The sequence below is a fragment of the Chanodichthys erythropterus genome, chromosome 17 (genome assembly GCF_024489055.1).
Source record: "Chanodichthys erythropterus isolate Z2021 chromosome 17, ASM2448905v1, whole genome shotgun sequence".
NCBI lineage: Eukaryota > Metazoa > Chordata > Actinopteri > Cypriniformes > Xenocyprididae > Chanodichthys > Chanodichthys erythropterus.
The window spans coordinates 36,066,521-36,088,599 of record NC_090237.1 but is presented as its reverse complement, the minus strand read 5'-3'; the positions used below and the strand labels follow the sequence as shown (position 1 = coordinate 36,088,599).

Here is a 22,079-nt window from a genome sequence, read left to right as displayed (position 1 = left end):
AATTAATAGACAAATTAAATATTCACACCTATGTAGTGAGTGGTATGGTTGGAAAGGGAAACAAACTAAGTCATGCCAACTTGTTAAACAGGGAATATATTAGTACTTGTAGATTTTATCCCCAACAAAAATCACACAGGTATGTGGTTTTTAAGAAGAAGAGGGCCTAGACGTGAATACTAAATACAAAACTTTATTTCAACAATCAAACACTAATTTAAAAATCACTAAAAGACTGTAGGACCCGGACTACAAACATGAAGCAGTGACATTTCCTCTCTCAAGATCCGTTAATGCACTAAAAACATATTTCATAAATCAGTTCATGTGAGTACAGTGGTTCAATATTAATATTATAAAGCCACGAGGATATTTTTGGTGCGCCAAAAAACATAGAAAAGGAGACCGAGGCTCACCAATGGCAGAAATCGCTTGGAAGGAGGTCTGGAAATTTGAGTATGGAAAAGTATGGAATTTTGAAATGGAAAATGTGTAGGAACCCTGTATTTAACTTTGAACTAACTGTCCGTTTTTTTTTTATTCTCCTTCCTTCCTTCCTTCCTTCCTTCCTTCCTTCCTTCCTTCCTTCCTTCCTTCCTTCCTTCCTTCCTTCCTTCCTTCCTTCCTTCCTTCCTTCCTTCCTTCCTTCCTTCCTTTCTTCCTTCCTTCCTTCCTCTAATGTAATTACATTCAAACATATTTAACTTTAAACTAACTGTCCGTTATTGTTTTGTTTTGTTTTTTGGATTCTCGTTCCTTCCGGACTTCCCTCCTGACTTCCTTTCTTCAGGACTTCCTCCCTTCCTCTAATGCAATGACACTCAATCATATTTTACTTTTTACTAACTGTCATTTTTTTTTTTTTTTTTGGATTCTCCTTCCTTCCTGACTTCCTCCCTTCCTCTAATGCAATGACATTCAAACATATTTAACTTTAAACTAACTGTCCGTTTTTTTGTTGTTGTTGTTATTTGTTTTTTTGAATTCTCCTTCCTTCCTGACTTCCCTCCTGACTTCCTTCCTTTCTTCCTTCCTTCCTTCAGGACTTCCTCCCTTCCTATAATGCAATGACACTCAATCATATTTTACTTTTTACTGTCATTTTTTTGTTTGTTTGTTTGTTTGGATTCTCCTTCCTTCCTTCCTTCCTTCCTTCCTTCCTTCCTTCCTTCCTTCCTTCCTTCCTTCCTTCCTTCCTTCCTTCCTTCCTTCCTTCCTTCCTTCCTTCCTTCCTTCCTTCCTTCAGGACTTTCTCTCTTCCTCTAAATGCAATGACATTCAATCATATTTAACTTTGAACTAACTGTCCGTTTTTTTTTTTTTTTTTTTTTTTTTTTTGGGATTCTCCTTCCTGACTTCCTCCCCGATTTCCTGAAATAAATAGAAATAAAAAAATTAAAAAATCTGTTTTTACAAGATTGACCTGGCCAAGAAGGCAGCAATAAATAACATCAATAAAAATTGCAATATTCATTTGCACTGTTTATTGAAAACTAATATTTCAGTTCATTTGAACTCTTCCTTCATTTCTTCTCCTTTTAGGTTGGCGCAGCAGCTCTGTGTGGAGATCTCAAGGCCTTTCTGAACCAAAACCTGTCCAAAGGTAAAAGTGACTCTGTTACTCTCATATATGATCACATACATATCTATGCAAATAAATATAAAATTCAGAAAATAAATTATTGAATTAGCTTGTACAGAAGTTGGTTCTTCAAGCGCGGGTTCATTCAGAGTGCAATAAACCCTTTCCTTGCTTTTTTATTTTTTTAATTTGGCAGTAAAAGAAATTACCAGCAATTACTGGAAGGCAGTAAACTTTTATGTACTACCTTTTGTCTTGAGATGGTTGTGTTCAAAGTGAAAAGGAGGGGTTTGGGCACACAACAATCAACATAAAAAAATTAATTACTTGTCTATTTGCACGCATTCTTAGACAGATGAGTCTAAGATAAGTGACTGGTTGAGACTTGAAACCTTTGTGGTGTCGTAGGTTACATTATGTCATGTGACCGCAACAGTGACTACCTAAAATATGTGATGTTTGATTATTCTAGTTCCCATAATAAAGCATCTTCATTAAACTTTGAGAATTTTCCCTTAGTACTAACAACTCTTTATTTCTTAAAATCCTGAGATTCATCTTTTAACCTGTCTCTTTTCAACCAATGCATAGAAAATGTGGCTCTCCAGCAGTTATCAGTCTCATAGGCCTGAAGGCAGTGTCTCAAACCCTAGGGTGCGTCTCAATCAGCTCTTTAGTTTGTGAATTAGTATAATGTATCTGGTAAAGCCTTGTTCACACTGTCGCAACTCTGTCGCTGCATGTTGCTTGTCTCCGCACTTCAAATCATTCGTGGGCCAATAATCAGTTTCCTTGTCCCCAATAATGAAAATTATACAGAGGAAACTGTTTTAATAAGAACTCTGTCACTGCTTATTGCATCATATAAGCATCAGGAATTATCAAACGAACAAGAAAACATTGACAGTCCGTTCTATGGCGTGAATGAACAACAATATTGCCTTAAGCAGCCCATTAATAAAATTGATGTTAGCGCTACTGTTTTTTTGTTGGAGCGAGTGAAGACAACAATTTGTTTTAATGTTGTTCTAGTCTTCTCAAGTCAGCATGTGATTGAATACTTTTTAATTACCATTGGCACTCATCCAGTGTCGCTCGGGTGCCAAATAAATCTCCTGCACACATCCAGATGTGCACACATCCAGACGAGCCCTGAACTACCTACCAGCTCGGGCCAGTCTCTCAGAACATGTGTTCAGGCCTCTCCATCGTTCAGCCACACATCTATTCAGATCTTCCCACTGCTCTCAGATCAGTTCAGGCCAGAGCAAGCGAGCGCCCATCACCGCCTGCTCTTTGAGTGGCCTGCAGGAGCTGTGAGAAAGCTGCCGTCTGTGTGCGTACGGAGGGAGGAAGTTCTGCAGCAGGCGCACACACGCTCTCACTGAATGCGGCCACTGTGAGCGCGTTTCCCACTCGGCATGGGTGAAAGTCCAAGTGTCGGTGGGTGAACTCCCTCTGCGCTCGCTCGGCAATGCCTGGCGAGCCTCTCAAGTTTCCACTGAATGGTAACAAAAGGGACACTGAAAGAGGGAGAGAGGAACACCAGGTCCCAGCCTGCCTTCGAAACATGCTCTCCACTCCTCTTCAGGTAAATCCTGCAGCCCCTACTTTTTTTTCTTTCATCTGGCTCTTTGTGCATTCAGGGATTGTGTCGGAGCAGCTGGGAAGGCTGCACGTGTGTCGGGACGGCACGCTGAGAGGAACATACACACTCTCTCTCTCTCTCTCTCTGGGTCACTGTGGAAGTTCCTCCACAGATCTGTGTTCAGTGGGAGGAGGGGTGAAGCGGGCGTCCCAGTCTGTGTGTGGGACTAGAACTTGAGCTTTTATTAGGAAACGAATAGTTAAAGGTGAAGTATGGAAGTGCTTGTCGTGCCTCTTCATAAACAAACAGGTAAATGACTGAGGAATTTGAAGTGAAGGTTATTATACAAACTTTGTGTAATTTTATTATAACTCTTTGTAATTGTTATTCTTTTTAAAGAAATAAGTTTTTCTCTTTCTAATCTGGTTGCCAAAGAGCAAATATGCATTTAAGTGAGTGTTTTTAGTGCAGCAGAACTGGCTGGTTGTGTTTGGTGAGAAGCTCTCTGATGTTGCTCTGGCACTGATGTGGTTTTGAGTCGTGTTGAGCGTGTGCTGGAGTTATGTAGTTTATTTGGGCAGCCCCAGGAAGTAACTGTGTGTTTTCCTCCTGTTGTTTTGGCCCATGTATAGAGCTTAGAAGTGTTTTCTATTTGATGTCTTCCGTTATGCACTTGCATATGTCTGTGTATCCAGATTGTATCATACATTTGTGCATGTGCTTTATAATATAACACACACAGTCGGCTCAATATTTGTGTGTGTGTGTGTGTGTGTGCTGGGCTGCTGCTCAGCTGTATTCTAATGTGGCTTTGCTCATTGTTGCTGTAAAGAGCATGTGGCACTGACGCATTCCTGCGCTGAGGCCTTGCACAAAACCCCTTCAGACCACAGCCAGTCCTGCTGCTGTACGCTAACCATCTGGAGCACATTGTAAAGATTCATTCAAACTACTTTGACACTTTCTTGCCTTTCAACATGAAATACTGAAACTGTTTTTGAAATTTTACTCGAAGGTTACCCAAAAATCTCATAAACATTTACTCACCCTCATGTCATTTAAAAGCTCCATGACTTACTTCCACCTAGGGGTGTGCGATATTGACAAAAATATAAATCTCGATATTTTCTGGCATTTTTTCGAAAATTGGACAATATTTTGCTGAGTAGGTTATTGTACTGGTACCTTGGCAGGTTTAGGACTGTCATGGACCGCTGACTCCTAAAGTTTTTGATATTCCTAATATTCTGTGTGGAGGTCAGTTCACAACAATGACAGAAAAATTTTTTTCCAATATGTTTCAATTGCTTTTTACCTTTTATGGACATTTATAAATTCATTTTTTTAAAACCTATTTAATTCAATTATAATAATAATAATAATAATAATAATAAGACACAAAAGGGCTGTAGTATCATTTTTGCAAGGGAGAGGAAACACAGAAGCTGTGTCTGAAGTGGCATTTAGATGCATTTACACAGACTGTTTAATGCAGCTCAGAGGGGACATAAATGAATAACCTGCAGTTACAAATGCATAAATAGTCTTTGTTTTAAACATACAATGTTGATTATTGTTAATTGAAATTATTTAAAGCATGAAAAGATACGTTAAATGTGAAATTAAAACTGCCACTAGGTGGCAGCAAGTCGTTGTTAATTAGTGATTCATTGAGATTCAACCGATTCTTTCAAACAGCTGATTCATTCAGGAACCAAACATTAATCTTAAATGGTAGGTAACACACACAGTTTCTACCAATCTTGTTAAACTTTAGTACCTATAGAGTAGTATTGCATCCTTCATATCTCCAAAAAGTCTTTAGTTTTATCACATTTACAAAAGATATATAAGCTGTACCGAGTCTTTCTGAAAAAGCAGAGCTCCTTGAGGCGTGCCATGGGCAGAGCTAAAGAGTCACGAGCACATGCAGCTTTTGCGTAGAGATTGTCTGCAAGCTGCGACATCATTATAAATAAAAAGGGAACAAAAACATTCATGTTGTTGACATTTTATGCACTTGTGCACCAACAAAACAGACATTTATGCACCAACAAAACAGACATTTGATTCAGTTTGACTCACTGCTCGCGATCTGCAAATCCAGCGTTGAACTGGGACGTGTTTACAAAGCATTCATCAACGAAATTCCGGGAACAAACAAATATACATGCATAACTCCGTTGCTGCCCCGGAAAAACAAACTGCATCCAGTGTTCCCTTAACACTGGGTTCTTTGGGAAGCTGAAAAAGGTAGTATTTCCCTCACAACCAAAAAGACACTCCCTTGGTGACATTATTGAAAAATGTCTTGGCTTCCTAACTGGAAGTAGTGTATTTGGCACAGAAATGCTGTCATACGTCCAACTCGTGTTTTGAAACTGTGGCCATATTTAGCATGAGAATCCAACTCTTTAACAGTGTAAATAAATCAGAATGCATGAAATGGCATTAGACCCCCCCTTAATCTTAATAAGTGAGTCATTGAATCATTCATTCAACTGATTCGTTCAAAAAGCTGATACATTCAGTGAGGAAACACTGCTGTGTGTTGCTCAGAGATGCAATTACAGTGCTATGGCTTTGTTTCAAACTATTTTTGCTGGGGAAATAGCGCAAAATATTAAGTTCCTGTTTATTAAATTTGTATAAAATCAGTATCACATCTGTTATCCTGCTGATATCTGGAGAAAATGGCTCAGTGAAAGCGTGCACTCTAAATGTGCACTAGTCTAATCTACAAGACATCACGTAATGTGTGCACTCTCTGTGAGGGATATACTCGATTTTCTCAGATCGCACATCTGTAGACATGTGCCAGTATACAGTAATATGATATATCAGAATAACGAACATGCCATGATATTGTTGCATGAGAAGCATGTGGCAGAACAAGTGAAGGAGACGTGCTGAATGAAAATGCACATTCATTCTCTGACAGCAGATGGCGCTGATGCAACAGCAGACATGCAGCCGGTAACCATGTAAACAAAGCAGCTGTGCTACTTTGTTTCTGAACAGTATTTAAATATTTTAAACAGCCATTCAGATTTATGTATTCACAATGATGTTCATTGCAGCACAAAATACTTAAAGACTTATGCTGATTTTTCACTGTCTCTTGTGGAGTATATTGTTTTTGTTTTACGGATTACTTGCCCCAGAGGACTTTAAACAGTTGTACTGTTCCCGTAGGATACTGCTCTCGGACTTGCTATTTCCCCCGGTGAGATTGCTCCTATATAAACTTTTTTATGCGCTGGACTCTTGAGACTTGAGACTCTTGAGACTTTCCCAGACATACACACACACACACACACACACACACACACACTTATACAACTCTTTGGATGTTTAACTTGTTTTTTTTGTGTTTGTGTGTGTGTGTGTGTGTGTGTGTGTGTGTGTGTGTGTGTGTGTGTGTGTGTGTGTGTGTGTGTGTGTGTGTGTGTGTGTGTGTGTGTGTGTACACGGATTGGATTGTAAATACACTTTGGTTTATTGATGACATTTGTCGCCTGTTTTATTTTTTTGTTTTGTGCTGTTTAAGTGGCACAAACGTTCCCTTTAGTGTATCCTCCTGGCATACTAACTGGAGTGTTACATTTCATATATATATATATATACAGTGCTTCCCACAGGTTTGAAATATATTTGCGGTGGTAACCATGCGTAAAATCCTCGTATTACCCACGGCACAAAAATGGTCTACTACATGTGAGAAAACAAATAATGTGTGATTTTTAACAGTATTTTTATTTATTTAAATTAATTTTAATTACATAACATATTATATTTAATTACATACTTATATTATGCATTGTAAATTATGCAAAATTACAGCATTTAAATGGTTTACATTTTCCTATGTTCTCCTTGTTGTCATATAGTGTTTCTCTCAGTGAATGGGACACAGATTTTACTAGTAAAATTTATAAAATGAATAATATATGTGTCAAATAATGTTCTTAGTGTTTTCTTCCTGTGGGAGAGACTACAATAATTTACTATGAATTGAATGGAAATCAAATTAAATACAATTTATTTTGTAACCAAAATACCAATAATGCCCAAAAGAACTTAGCGTGTGACTTTTAATTATAAACAAGCCCGAAATACACAGTTACTCTTAATTTGAAATGTATGTACTATTGCAGGCTGATCCTTCAGATTCTTACAATCGTCTAAAACATTTTATATAAAGGCCATAAAGTAGACATTGTAATAATTCATTAACTTGAGTTCATTAGCAATTGCTTGGCATAAATCTGCGCTTTTCATTGATTGAGAATCACTTTGAAGCAGACTGAAGTGCTGTCTCGTGAGCTTGTAGAACACGCAACAGCGCCCCCTTGTGACTTTGCAAAATGCAGCGGCCGTTTGAATGTTAGCGGGAGTAAACGGTTCTGACATACACATAACGAGCAGGTACGAAACGACTAGTTAATCGATAGCGGATGGTTTCATTATCTTGCGCGGATATAAAAGTATAAGAGGATAAAAATAATAAATGCAAAAATGTGTCTTCGAATATACTTGGGCAGCCGTTATAATATTTGGGCGGCCCGCCCAAGTAAAGTCTGTGTGTGGGAAGCACTGATGTGTATATATATGTATAGCTCAAACGCTCAATTCGTGTTGCATCATTCACGCCACAGGATGTCTATTCGTGTTTTTGCATTGACTTAACATGTAGATCACTCGCGCATAACGCTTCATTCGCATCTGGTGTGAACGCACCTTAAGCCTGTCCTTACTGTCCTTACCTTTGCCTGAATTCATGTACATGATGTACTGCTTCACAACTTGGGGAGCTGAATGAGACACACTATGTTTGGTCACTTTCAGTAGCATGTTCTCAGAGAGCCAATCATGACTACATTTAATTTCATTCAATGAGTCATGACCACATCTGCAAAACTTCTTTGTATTGGTAGTTTCTGCATAATGTCAATAGAACATTGTAAACGTGGTGCTACATCTCAACTGCAGCTGTAGATAGACAAAGACACACTGTGAGTGTCACAGGCTGCTGTGATGCAGACGTTTGGAAGATTTGACCAAGTTCAAGACGAGTGTTTTGGTGTGTGAGTGGGAAGCAGGCATGCATGGAGTGGGAGTGTTGGCATGTCGTCTCATTCACACAGTACAGGGTGTGTTCACTCTATTGCGTGTTTGTGCGTGATTGCAAGGCATTTGCATGGTTTTGCATCTGATATGCCACAACCTTTACATGATTTGCATCTCTATTCAAAAGACACCACAGAATTCGAAGAAAGCATTTCAGAATCTTTTTTTTTTTTTTTGTCTTGCCCTTGATCAACATAATGTAACCTTCCCTTATCCCACCCAACAGTGCCTTCCTGGGGACACAAGTTCACACAGAGAAGAGTGGTTCATAACATCAATCCTATGAAGCCTCTTAATTGTCAACATGAACAAAACTTTGCTGAAAAACCTGTTGTACACAACTTACTACACGCCTTCTGTTGTCTGGTTGATCAAATCAAAGGCCTTTTAGTATAATTGTAAAAATGTCCCTCTTCAGGTTGTGGGAGACTTTATGCTATGAAATCTTTGCAGATTTTTATAAAGTAAATGTAAGATTGAAGACTGAATCAGCTTAGGTTTGCTTGATTATCCATACATATGTTAAAATGTGAGCATCAAATATGATCATCAGGCTTTTGAGGAACATTTATTTGCACATCTATCAATCATCGTTGTAATAGTGTTGTCACGATACCAAAATTGTGACTTCGATACGATGCCCAACTTAAATATCACCATACCGATACTTAAACGATACTATGGCAAAAACCTAAAACAGCAGGAAAAGTAAATGAATAACACATATGACAGAACTTCTTTCTTCACCAGTGTGCAGCTGATACTTCTGGATTTGAGCTTCATTGCCATGAAATTAGAGAGTTAGATTTAATATAATTTTTAATGTTTATTATTTTCATGCTTAATAAAATTGTAAATTTTTTTTATATATTTAGGTGTTTTTGACAGTAAGATTATTGTAAAAATTATATTACTGTAAGTAATTTAAATCAATGTTATTAAAGCAAAAATTGGTTTAAAATAACTGTATATACCCTTCACATATTTATGTATTTTTAAATTAATTTTATTTTTGCAACCAGATATCACTTATTAAACTTAGACTCAATAATACACCTATTTGCGGAGTTCTGCTTGCACGAGTAAAATAAATAAAAAACACTCATTTAATGTTTGAGAGCATAAACATAATGCTGGTATCGCTTTCACTAACCTGTCACTCTTTAAATTCTTTGTACAAATCGGGATGTTTGTCAGCAAGATGCTTTTGACTCCCTTCGCTTGCATAATTTTGTAACATCTTTTGCAGACGGGCTTTGTGGTGTCCGTGGGCTTGCCCTATCTGTCGGCAATGTAAGCAAAATAATGCCATATTTTGCTTTGTGCATCTGCTTTCTCAACAATTTGTGGACGGTCTGCAAGAGCACCTGTATTTGCAGCCATACCTCTCGTTTGTCACCATAAAAGCCGTTGCGCAGTTGAGAGGAATAAACACGCACTCAATGTGCCTTAGAAACAGCGCGCTGCACGCACACTGCCCCCTGCTGTCGCACTTTAGGAAATACAGCTGGCACTCAAAGTACCGGTTCTAAGAAAATGAAGAACCGGACCGTTTTTAAAAGCAGGGTATCACAATACCTTTTTAGTACCAGTATATCGTGCACCACTACATTTTATTGCATTGTTTCGTACGTTTTAAGGGGATGGTTGAATATTATTTCATTTTTTTTTAAACTTTAGTTAGTGTGTAATGTAGCTGTTTGAGCATAAACAACATCTGCAAAGTTACAACGCTCAAAGTTCAATGCAAAGGGAAATATTTTCATTTACAGAAATCACATTTTAAGGACTACAACAAACAGTGTCAATGTCGACTGATGGAGAGACTCCGGTTTGAACAATGTAAGGCTGAACACCGTTACTGACAATCCTCATTTTGGCTGCGTGAGATTCTCCAGCTTTGTTGTTGTTGAGCTGTTAAAGCTCCGCCCTCTTCTGGAAAGGGATCCGGGAGCAGCAGCTCATTTGCATTTAAAGGGACACACACACAAAAACTGTGTGTTTTTGCTCACACCCAAATAGGGGCAAATTTGACAAGCTATAATAAATGATCTGTGGGGGATTTTGAGCTGAAACTTCACACACACATTCTGGGAGACTTATATTACATCTTGTGAAATGGGCATTATAGGTCCACTTTAAAACTACAGAGCTCTGATCATAAAACTAAGCATTTAAATATCATCTTTCTAAAACAATATTGGGAGATATATCACGATGATTGATATTTATGTTTTTTTTTTTTTTTTTTATGTAAGTATCTGCTATACTGTTATAAACTGTTTTACATTACAAGCTTTCTGAATTTCATCTTGGTCATAAATATCAGCAGCTGCACAAAAATGCATATATTTGGGCCTCTGAATAAAACTGAGGAATACTAAATGAGCCATAAAAGCCTGATGTAATGTGATTCTCATTTTGTCTAAAGTTTTTTGGCCAGAAAGGTATCCATATACTTTTTTTTTTTTTTATTTTATTTTTTTTATTAAATGCAACTTTGTTTGAAAGTGTGATTTATGTAAAGCAACAGCATTCATCATTTTAAGTGGCTTAAGTGTCCAATCCACCCATTTATCTTTGAATATGACTGAAGACAGCGGGAAATACAGCTCAAAGGAAATGGACTTGAGAAACAAAGCAAGATATGAGTAGACTGCAAATCTATTTGATTAATGTATAATAATGTACAATTATCATTTCATACATGGAAAAATGTTTCAATTAATCAGTTTAATTTGTTGCGTTATGTTTCATAATTGTTTTACTTTTTATTGCAAAGCTTATAATTGACAGGTTTTCACCTGTGACAACTTGCCCCATAGGGTTTAAAAAACATGCGCCACATCATAAAAGGCCACAATCACGAGAGTATTTATGCATTTTACATACTTTAACAGAACATGATTTTTAAATTGATTATTGACCAGCATGATTCACCATAAAGTAGTATTTTTTTCAGGAAAGATGCTGTTGAATGTGCTATTATTTTAATGATACGTTGAGAAAGCAAAACATCACATCACTACATATAAGTAATGTGAACTTCAATTATACTTTGCTAACAGGCTGTAAAACTCTGCTTGAGATTACAAATTTGTGAACACATCACCATTTCCATTCAGTCAAAGCTGCGATCCATTCAAGCTTCTGCTTGTCTGTGAAAAGTTTTTTCCTTTCAGAAACTCTCAGCTCTTATTTGTGAACATCATCTTGACTGTGTTTGTGTTTGCAGGCAACATTTCCCTGGTAACGCCGTCCAGCTACAGCCCAGCCACCAAGATCACACTAGGAACGGTCAATTCAAATGTGGGAGCCCAGATGGTTAGTGTCACGCCACACCAGTATACAAACACACACACATCTTTAAGTGCATGTAAACAATTAACACTTCATAATCTCTCAAACACACAGATTAAAAGTAAGGCTGCAGGGCTCTAGACTGACTTAAATGGTCACAAATGTGACAAAAAATGACAATTTATTGTATTTGCCATTGGCAACAGTGGGGAAAACTTGTGTGCATTCACATGTATTTTTGAGCATTTATCTTTGTTTTGAAACTATTTACAGTGGTTCAGAGGGACCATAATTCAGCCCAAAGTAGACTGAAAATGTTGAATCTAAAGTAAAATGCATTAAATCTGGTAAACACAGTGAGGAATATTTACTTATATGCTATGATATAAACTATTAATATTTTTCCACCTGTATTTTTTTAACAAAATATATATGTATAATGTATAAATGTATATAAAATACTTCAGTAAACATTTAAATTTGTTTAATCTGTGATTTATTGAAATAGACTGTTTAAAAGAAATGATTTACCAAATACGAATCAAACTTTTTTGTCAATGTCATTGAAACCATATAAAGATTTTGTTGTCATAATGCTAAACTGAAAACACAAGAAACAGATGTGAAACTGGCTTACTGGCATTGTTTTAGGAAACTTAATGGCAAAAAAAAAAAAAAAAAAAAAGTTAAAATATTCACATTTTATATTATGTGTATTTTTATAAGATATAACTGCAACACAAAACTACAACAAACTTATGCACAAAAAAATAAACAATTTTTACAATAAGGTTCGATTTGTTAACATTGGTTAACTACATTAGTTAACATGAATTGACAGTGACAAACATGGTAACATTTTATTTTACAGTGACCTTATTACACCTTACATGTCTTAGTTTCAACATTTACTAATACATTAATAAAATCAAAAGTTGTATCTGTTAATATTATTTAATGGACCTGAGCTGACATGAACTAAAAAGGAGTAGTTGTATTTTTATTAACTGACTTTAACAAAGATTAATAATACTTAGAAACTGACTAATGTTAACTAAAGAGTCCTTATTTTAAAGTGTACCGACAAATAAAAAGTGTTAATTTTACCCATCCACATATTCTAGCTCCCTGTGTAAAAAATTGCTTGAAGATAGGACAGTTGTGCTGTAGTAAATTTGGTGGCCAGTAGTGGGCAGTGATACCTTAGAGAACAGTGATTTACTGACTTCACTGCATGTGCTTGTCTGCTGTACGTAGACAATAGAGAACTGAGGGGGGTGTTTATGGGTCAGTATGGCTGCACTGAGCTGAACAAAAGAAAGGAATGTTGAAAATATGGAACCGCACAAAGGAGTTTAAAGGGAGGAAAGACACTGCTGTAAGGGGAGGAAGTTTGAGGAGTTCAGAGGCGATGGAGAGACCTTGATCCACTGAAGTTTGACAACAGAGTGCTGCAGTAAACATCTGTCTTTTTTTGTAAATGTATACATTTTATAGGTGACTTTTTCTTTGTTTTTTTTTTGTGCTAAAATATTTCATCCTATACTAGCTTAATAGAAAACTTCAAGTAAGCAATTGTTAGGTTGACTTCCTGACTCCCTTTGACCATGTAAACACTCTGTCATGCATTGTTTGCATGTACTAACATATCAACTACTTTCTCATGTGATGGTACGAGTTTTGTACCTTTTCGGCTCCTGTTTGTCTCAACAATGGCAGTAGGACTGCATGGGAAACCTGTTAGGAAGCAGCCATTATATTTGCAGTTGCATTTAGTGGTGCAGAAATGACACCCTTTACCAAACAACGAGTCCAGTGATAGACGGACCTTGTGGTTGACGGCAGAGCGGAAGGCCGGCATGAAAGCAGAGGCCCTATTCGGCTTAAAGGGGGAAGAGAAGCACGCTGTGTGCCCGCACCTCTGCTAATGAGCTTATTAACGAGTGGATGGCATGAGAGACCCTCGTTAGGACCTTCACTCACTCGTTAGAGAGATGTGTGGCTCGTTGTTTAGATACACGCTTACATACAGATTCCTTTCCAACTGAATAAATCTCTCAGTTACATCCTGCGCACTCAATATAACCTGCATATCGTTTAACACTGTGCGAGAGAACAAGACTGAGAAACGTGAAACTTACCAATACGACTTACTAATACGTTTTAAGTAAAGGGTGCACACAATATAACAACAAATTGTTCCTGGGATTTACTAAATTGTGTCCGTGTTGTAATAATTTGTTCCCTAGTTTTAGTTCAATCAAAACGAGGGAGAAAATTAGTTCAATGTGGCCATGATTTGCTAAAACAAGTGAACAAATTAAAATGAGTGAACAAATTCTTAATATGTGGCCACTATACATACATACACACATACATATATATATATATATGTGTGTATGTATGTATATGTATATATATATATATGTGTGTATGTATGTATATGTATATATATATGTGTATATGTGTATATATATATATATATATATATATATGTACCGAACGGTTCGTTGGACTAATTAATAATATTTAGAAAATAAAAAAGTGTGTGAAATATAATGTTATGCGTTCAACAAGGTAGCCCAATAACCCAAACGACGTAACAGGCAACGCCCCTGACACCCCCAAAGAAAAACAAACACCAACTTATATGTTTATGTTATGCTGCGTTCAAACCGAACGCGTCTGGAGCGTCTGATTTACATGTGGCTACTCAGGCAGGCGCTCACTCACTCAGTACGCGCTGAAGGCTCTTTGCAAAATGGCTAATGCGTTTAACAGACCAGAAATAGAAGATCGTCCAATAACCAACAGGTCTGGTGTTTGGGTGCACTTTGGATTCCCTGTAAGCTATATAACATTTTCATTTTTTTATAAGGAGCTGTTTTTGTTTTATCCCTTTCGAGCGTGAGTTTAAAATATTCTAATCTCCCCCCAGAGTGAGTTTTTTTTTTTTTTTTTTTAATGCAACCGTTATTTAGAACGTTTGCCTTCAATGTTTCCATAGCGACGCGTCTTGCGTGTCATTAGCGCTGAGCGCAGCAACAATAACACTGTATGACAGATGGATCGCTATTATTTAGTTTTTCCTTGTTTATTTAAAATATTCACAAACTGAGTGAGTGTGTTTTGTCGTTTAAAAGCCTTTATAAATGATCTTTATCTTGATCTATAACGCAAGATTATCTTAGTTTGCCCCGCAGTTTCCTGAGTCCTGTCAGTTGGATTTACAGCAGGTGAATTCATCATTTTCTCCCGAAATATATGCAAGTAAGAATAATAGAGTAAACTTTGTAGTTACTTGGGCCCATTATGTGTGTCTGATATGAATAAATATCGGCAAATTGTATATGAATGGATTGTTATTGCTCCTTCCACTGATGTCTGACATCAGTGTGCATTTTATAAACTCTAAATATATTGTTTAATGGTGCTTATGCGTATATAAATGTCTGAAATCTGAAAAGAAACGTTATGTGGCTGAAAACACTGCATAGTTGTGATGACAAGAGCTGTGCGCGTCCGTCTCGCAGCCAGAGCGTGAAAGCACAGTTTGAATCTAGCAGTTATGTGACGTTGCTGAACGTTCAAAATCCCTTATGTGGGACCGTACACCCAGGGGCACTGAAATAAAAATCCCATATGTGGGAACGTACCGCTCAAAGGGTTATACAGTATGCTGCTCCCAAGAATCGATTAGTCTAGTCTGTTTTTAGTTGATGAATGAGCAGGATATGTAGCGCCTCCGATCCAATAAATCACAATAATCTTTGTGCTTTGTTACTTTTGATATAAAGCAAAGTCTCAGATTTCAAATGACATCCATGTTATTGTGAATTTTAAAAAATAAATACAGCTTTGGCGCTGTTTAATGTGGCGTGACAGATCGCTGTAGCGCCTCAGTTAAAGAGAAGCATGTGATCATCCTCTCCTCCGCTATAATGCCAGTTACAGCGAAATAAACATGCATGAACATCTGAAAGTATGTTAAAATGTACAGTACAACTTACCGAAATCCGTATCATGTCTCGTGTAATCTCTTAATCAGTGTTTCCGCGGAAAGACGTCATTTTGTCATATTTTATTACCATTTTTATTATCAGTGAATGAACTGTAATAATGAATGAAATGTTCAAGGAGTTACAAGTTTCAAAACAGCAAGCAACAACCTATAAATAACTACACTGTTAAACAATTCCACTTATTTCAACTTAAAAACTTAAGTTCTCTTGCTGTTTTAATCAAGTATAATCATATAGGCTGTACAGGTCATTTCAACTCAAATTATATTAAAACTGACTTAAAAAATTAAGTTGAATCTTGTATAACTTATAGAAGAAAGTTGGAATTGCTTACATGTCCTCTTGCAATATTAGTCTGAGATGACCATTTTCAAATTCAACTCCACAAATGGCCAAATCACTATTACAAGTTTTACAACCTTGCATCATAAAGATAACAGAGTGGGTGGGACTAACAGAGACAGACGAATCATAATGTTTTATTTGGATAAGTGTATATGCACCTATAGGGTGAGGGAAAAGTAGGAACTCACCTGTAGTTGACCATGGAAACCATTTAATCATTCTTTTAACTAAATAAATGAAGTTATAATGTGATAAGATATTTGTTATAATTTGTATTGTTTATTATATTATTCATACATCTATATGGAAAATGATTAGCCCACTCGTAGCTTCACCACTGGTATACAGTATGCAATGCAATATTCCATATACTGCACATTTTAGCAAAAATATTTGGTGACTTGTTCAACCACAAATCATTGTGTACGCACTGCATACTGCACAGAATGTACCAGTAGTATAGTAGCGTGCCTTTCCAAATATATCCAGAGGGATAGAAGGAGGATAAATCTTTTGTAACGCAGCGGTGATGGATGAGGATGTCCTTGCTGTGTTGGGCTGCAGGAGGCGTTTTTGCTCTCCCCAGGGGCTGCAGCACACGCTCGCATGTGGAGAGATTCAGGTTAGCAGAGAGGAAGTGAGGGAGGCAGCTGGATATAAATGGACTCAGGGAGGCCCTCATACACCATCATAGATCATTTACATGTGGATGATAACAGCACTTATATTATGTTAGAGAAACATGTCTCCCCCCCATAATAATGGTGTAGTTACAGCATCCACCAGCAGGGGCTGACTGCCAAAACTGACATGAACCTTCCCAAGTGATACTCGCTACCAGTCTTAACTTGTCACCAAACTCTCTTCAGTTATAACTTGCATAAACTTGTACTGTTTTCTCTTTCTTTCTGTAGATTTTAAGCACACCACAGAGAGTGTCTCATCCTGGAAGTATCCTTATTGGCAGCCCGTTTACACCGCACACAACACCGGTTGCCATGGTAACTCAGGCACACCCTCCCGAGGGCAACGAATGGACCCCGGGGTGAGCCACATGCCCATTTCTCACGCACTGATTTTAATGTGAATGTCTGAAAACGCCCCTACTGATGGAGCTCTAATGTCCTCATATGAAGTGATGGGAAGTTTTTCACACTGGTAATCTGTAAACTTTCTATGGGCTGTTCTACAGAATTGGCTCAAAGCCAGAGTTGGAAACATTTTGAAAAAACGTCTTTTCCACAAATTTTGTATGTATGCAAATTGTATAATTTCCAAGGAACACATTTCTAGTAATTGTGCAGTTAATTCTCATATTGTATTTTCAGAAAGTTTTGGAATATTTTTCCTCTCCCCAAATTTGTCACTACCAAAACACAATAATAAATAATTTAATAAGGGTTACATTGACCTATTAAGATTCTGTTTACACCTTGTAAATGTATTGGTAACACTTTCTGTGAAGATCATGCTTATAATGAATTATAGCTCCATTTTTACTTATTTATAATCATATTTATAAAGACTTAAGACCTATACTGCATTACAAGAGCAGTTATAGTTACATTTATATTATTTTTATAATTACTTATTGGTCATGCATTTTCCTTTTTAATGCACATGTTCATAATCCATTATACACTTATTTGTAAGTATTAATCAGTCACTTGTATGGTTCTATGAATGTATTTATAAAGATGCAACCTGCATTGCTATAATGTCATTATTATAGTTACAATTACTTTTTATTCAGATTTACTCTGTCAAATTAGTGAATATATTGTTATTAATAGCTGTGTTGTGTTCTTGTAAATACTAATTGTGAGTAAAAATGCAGTTACTAATCTATAAATGCATCATTGAAGGCTTTAAGTAAAGTGAAAATATAGGATGCAATTTTCCTAAATCAAATGTTAAGAAATCATGAGGATGTGCTCATTATACATTTTAAGTTGCTCACTTGTCAATGTAACTAATGAACGATTCCTGTAATAAAATAAAAAAACAGAACTCATCAATACAAACAGTTTTAGATTTACCATTCATGTCTTCTGCCATTAAAGACATAATTGATAACTAATTGGTACAGCGAACAAGAGTCTATGGAACTATTTTATATTCTATCATTTATAACTCAGTGTATAATGGATAATGAGCATGTGCATTGAAAAGGAAAATGCATGACTTAATAGAAATATGAATGTATCTATAACTGTTCCTTTAATGCAGTAAAAGTCTTAATGAGTCTTTAGAAATATAATTATAGAATAGTAATACTTATAAATAAGTATAAATGGTGCTGTATATCATTATAAGCATGGTCTTCATAGAAAGTGTTACCAATATATTTTTTGCTTTTTTTTTTTTTAAGTTTTCACAGGTAAATCAATAATAATTACAATTTCAACAATATTTCAAGAGTAATTTATGCGATTTGTTGCATTTTGAATCCAATCTTTCTTTGTAAAAGGCATAAAAGTTTATCACACTGATTTCAAAGTGAAGGCTTCATTAGTTTCAATATACATTGAACCAAACATTATAATAACGTCTCAGTTGATAAATCAATATACTTTATTTTTATGTTTCGGTCTTGACTGCACATTTTCGGTAGTGACATTAATGTGTAATGTGTCACATTAACGAATTTTAACTCGCATCCTACAACACTACTAAAACATAATATGATTTCCATAACTGTACTAAAATTTTGCTTATTTCCCCCAAATAAATGATTGTGTTTCCTTTTGTCACTACCAAAACAATGATGACATGTTTCGGTAGTGACAATTTTAGATACTTTTGAGCCGATCAAAGACTCTAATCAGCACATGGTTAGTTAGCACACTTCTGAACAGTTGTACGCAGAAAAAATATATAATTTTATCCAATAGCACTCAAAAAAAACAATGATGTCACAACCGAAATTTCACCACATTTAGGTCGTGACTGTTTCGGTAGTACCAAATTTTAGATACTTTTGAGCCACTCAAAGATGATAATCAGCACATTGCTAGCTAGCACACACAAACATTTTACATTTTATGGAATAGCACCCAAAAAAAGTTTGCTTAATTACTGGAAAAAAAAGGTATTTGGTAGTGACGTTCCTTAAAGTTACAGACAGATTTGAACATGTAATATTTGAATACTTAAATGCTTTTTAAATGTGTTTTTTGGTTGTGGGACAGCAGTTCGCACCAATTCTGTAGAATGGCCCATATAAGCTGTAGATATTTCACAGCTTAAAATTCAAATAAATTTGGAAACTCAACCTTGTGTTGAGTATTTGTGGCCTTCTCTTTGTAGGAACAAAAAAAGGACACATGACTACATTGATTCATATTACTCAGACAGGTGGGCATCTGTTTTTACATTTTACATTTTTAAAATCATGTTTAAAAAGATGTTTGAATATATCATAGAGGATTAGAAGAAGCGGTGATGACACTTGAAATGTGTTTTGCAGGGACGGGCTGTGTTCGAGCGACTCCTCGTCCAGGTAAGTGAGTTGAGTTGAGTTGGGGGACACTGGGATCAATAGCCACACTTGTCTTTAAATGGATGTGCCCATGGGACAAATGTGTATGTGTGTGTAAGAGAGAAAAAGAGAGCTGTAGTCTCACTAGGATTTATGAGGCTCAGATGTTCTTCAGGACAGTGGAGGATCACAGCTGCACACCCAGTTGTGTTTCAGAGCCCCAGTGTCCCTAATGAGTTTCTCTGTTAACATACAAACACACACACAAGCCCTCCTTCAGCTGCTTTTCTGTCTTAATTGAACATTATTAATGCCATGGACACATCTGCGCTCGACTCCGTCACTAGCAGTGCTGGGCTCGTTACTTAAAAAATGTAATTTATTACTCATTACTGCTTAATCCTTTCAAAATAATATTATTACTTATTATTTTCTGGCAACATTAAGTACACGAATGGTTATATTACTTTTCCTTTACACCTCACAGAAGTTGTAATTGTGTATCTTCCCCATAAAATTCTTCTAAAATGTTACGCACAACATACATTATCTCATCGTTTGACCAAAATCCACATCAGGATCAGCTGGATCACAGTCAGAAGTTATTACAAACACCCAGTGGTTGATGATGACTTAAGTAGAAGTGTTGTATTAATCTCATTGATTGTCATGTAGCTTGAAGCTAATGTAGCTGTAAATTCTCTGTTACCCGTTTACGGTTATATTTCATGATGTATTTTATCAAAAGAAATCACTTAAGTTCATAAGAAAATGTCTAATTTTCCTAAAAGTATTTTAAAAGTAACAAATCCCAGGCCTGGAAAAGTTTTGGAAAAATAAATAAGCCCAGAAAAGTCATTGAAATTTGTTTCAGAATGTTTAAGTGAAAATACTGGTTAAATAAACTACAATACTTAACATTCATTTGATCCATCCGTCTGCGGTATTCCATCAGATTTCGTTTTGCAGTGTTGAGCATTATAACCAATCACACGTGTTTCTGTTGAGCTTATGAATGTGATGGCCAATCAAAGGCGTTCAGATTAGCCATTAATCAAAGAGTTTTGTTCGGTGCGCACCGCAAATTCTCCCATCATAAACAACAGTGTAAGAGATTCATGTCACAGTGTGGTCATCTTTTGCGATTTTAACGGGAGTGTTAAAACTCGCGCTAGACCCGCGTTATGGACAGCTTCATGATCGGTCACATTCTCTGCTCCAGTTAGTCCACTTATTCCAGTTAATATAATTTATTCATCATGCTGATAAGATTATGTGAAGTCTTCATTTCTTAATGCTTAAAAAGCATTAAATAATTCATAAATGGTTCTTTGATTGTTTTGTTTGTGTAGCCGGAATATGGCATGTAGTTTCCTCAAACACAAAAAACATTTTTATGTATTCTGTTAATCAGTATTAATAATCATTATTACAATATCAAGAGCATGAGTTCCTGTTAATTTTATAATTTAAGAGCAACATTAAACAGTAATCTGTGTAAATAAACATTTATGCTCTTTCAGATGCAGATTCTGTTCCACATTTGCAGTGTAAAGATGGCTTTTATAGTCTATAGTCTATATAGTATTCTGATTGATTTAAGTAATTGGTTAAATGTAAGTATTTGACATAAAAGACAATACAGGTAATCATAAGTCTGGCAGTTGCAGTTTGTACTTGTAAATTTTAGAAATGAAAAAATAAAATCGACTGTTTTTGGGGATTTCAAATAGGACGTTATCTTGTTGATGACTGATGGTTATCCAATGAGATTAATGGTAAATAGTAGTTTTAAAATCTTCTTAATTACCAAATTTTGTATTCCAAAAGTTTGTCTCTGCTACTGCCACCTTGTAAAGTTACTGTTAGTGTTACTGGACACATTTATTTACTTGTTTAACATTGTTGCCTCCTATTGATGTAAGTGAATCCTTTGCTACACAGTATTTTATCTAACCGTCTTACTGGTGTGTTAGCGTTATTTAAATAAATGTTTGTTACATTAAACAACATAGCTTGTCATTAATTAGTTAAGATATGTTGTGACTTAATTTTTAATTTTATTCTTATTTTACATGTGTACACAGACATTTCATGGAACATTAGGTCAGGAATATTTGCCTCAAAAGTCGTGGAAATTTATTGGTAGAAATGTGTACGAACCCTGACTGTAGTGCTTGTGTAATGATGCGGGACTCATGGTAAGATCCAAATGCAAGCTTTTATTTACAGTGAGCATAGTCGTACAGGCTGGGTCGATCCGGGGCAAACAGGAACAGCAAGGGACAGGCAGAGTCGTGGTCAGAGTACAGGCGGTAGATCGAGGACAGGCGGATATCATTCACAGAACAGTATACAAGGCAAGGGTCAGGGCAGGCAGCAACGGGTCAATAAACAGGAACAGACAGGAACGGTAACAGACAGGGAAATAACGCTCAGAATTGTCACAAGGAATCAAGACTTCGCGGTGAGGTGGTGTGTGTGTGAGTCCTTTATAGTCCAGGTAATGCGTTGCAGCTGGGTGTGGTGATCAGTGTGGTGTGCTAGGGTGGATGTGGCAACAGATGATTGGTGTGACGTGAACATGTGACTGACAGGGAGGATTGTGGGAAGTGTAGTCCGGGGAGTGAC

At 36.4% G+C, this 22,079-nt stretch overlaps 1 protein-coding gene across 1 annotated transcript in view; it reads left to right on the top strand.

The window, feature by feature from the left end:
• The window catches only part of tfdp2 (transcription factor Dp-2), a 60,547-nt gene that overhangs the window by 22,187 nt on the left and 16,281 nt on the right, over positions 1–22,079 (top strand). Inside the window, exons 3-7 of the mRNA XM_067364943.1 lie at positions 1,543–1,603; positions 11,536–11,624; positions 16,882–17,012; positions 19,277–19,324; positions 19,437–19,469. Coding sequence (XP_067221044.1) covers positions 1,543–1,603; positions 11,536–11,624; positions 16,882–17,012; positions 19,277–19,324; positions 19,437–19,469 — 362 coding nt within the window. The remainder of the gene's footprint in view (positions 1–1,542; positions 1,604–11,535; positions 11,625–16,881; positions 17,013–19,276; positions 19,325–19,436; positions 19,470–22,079) is intronic.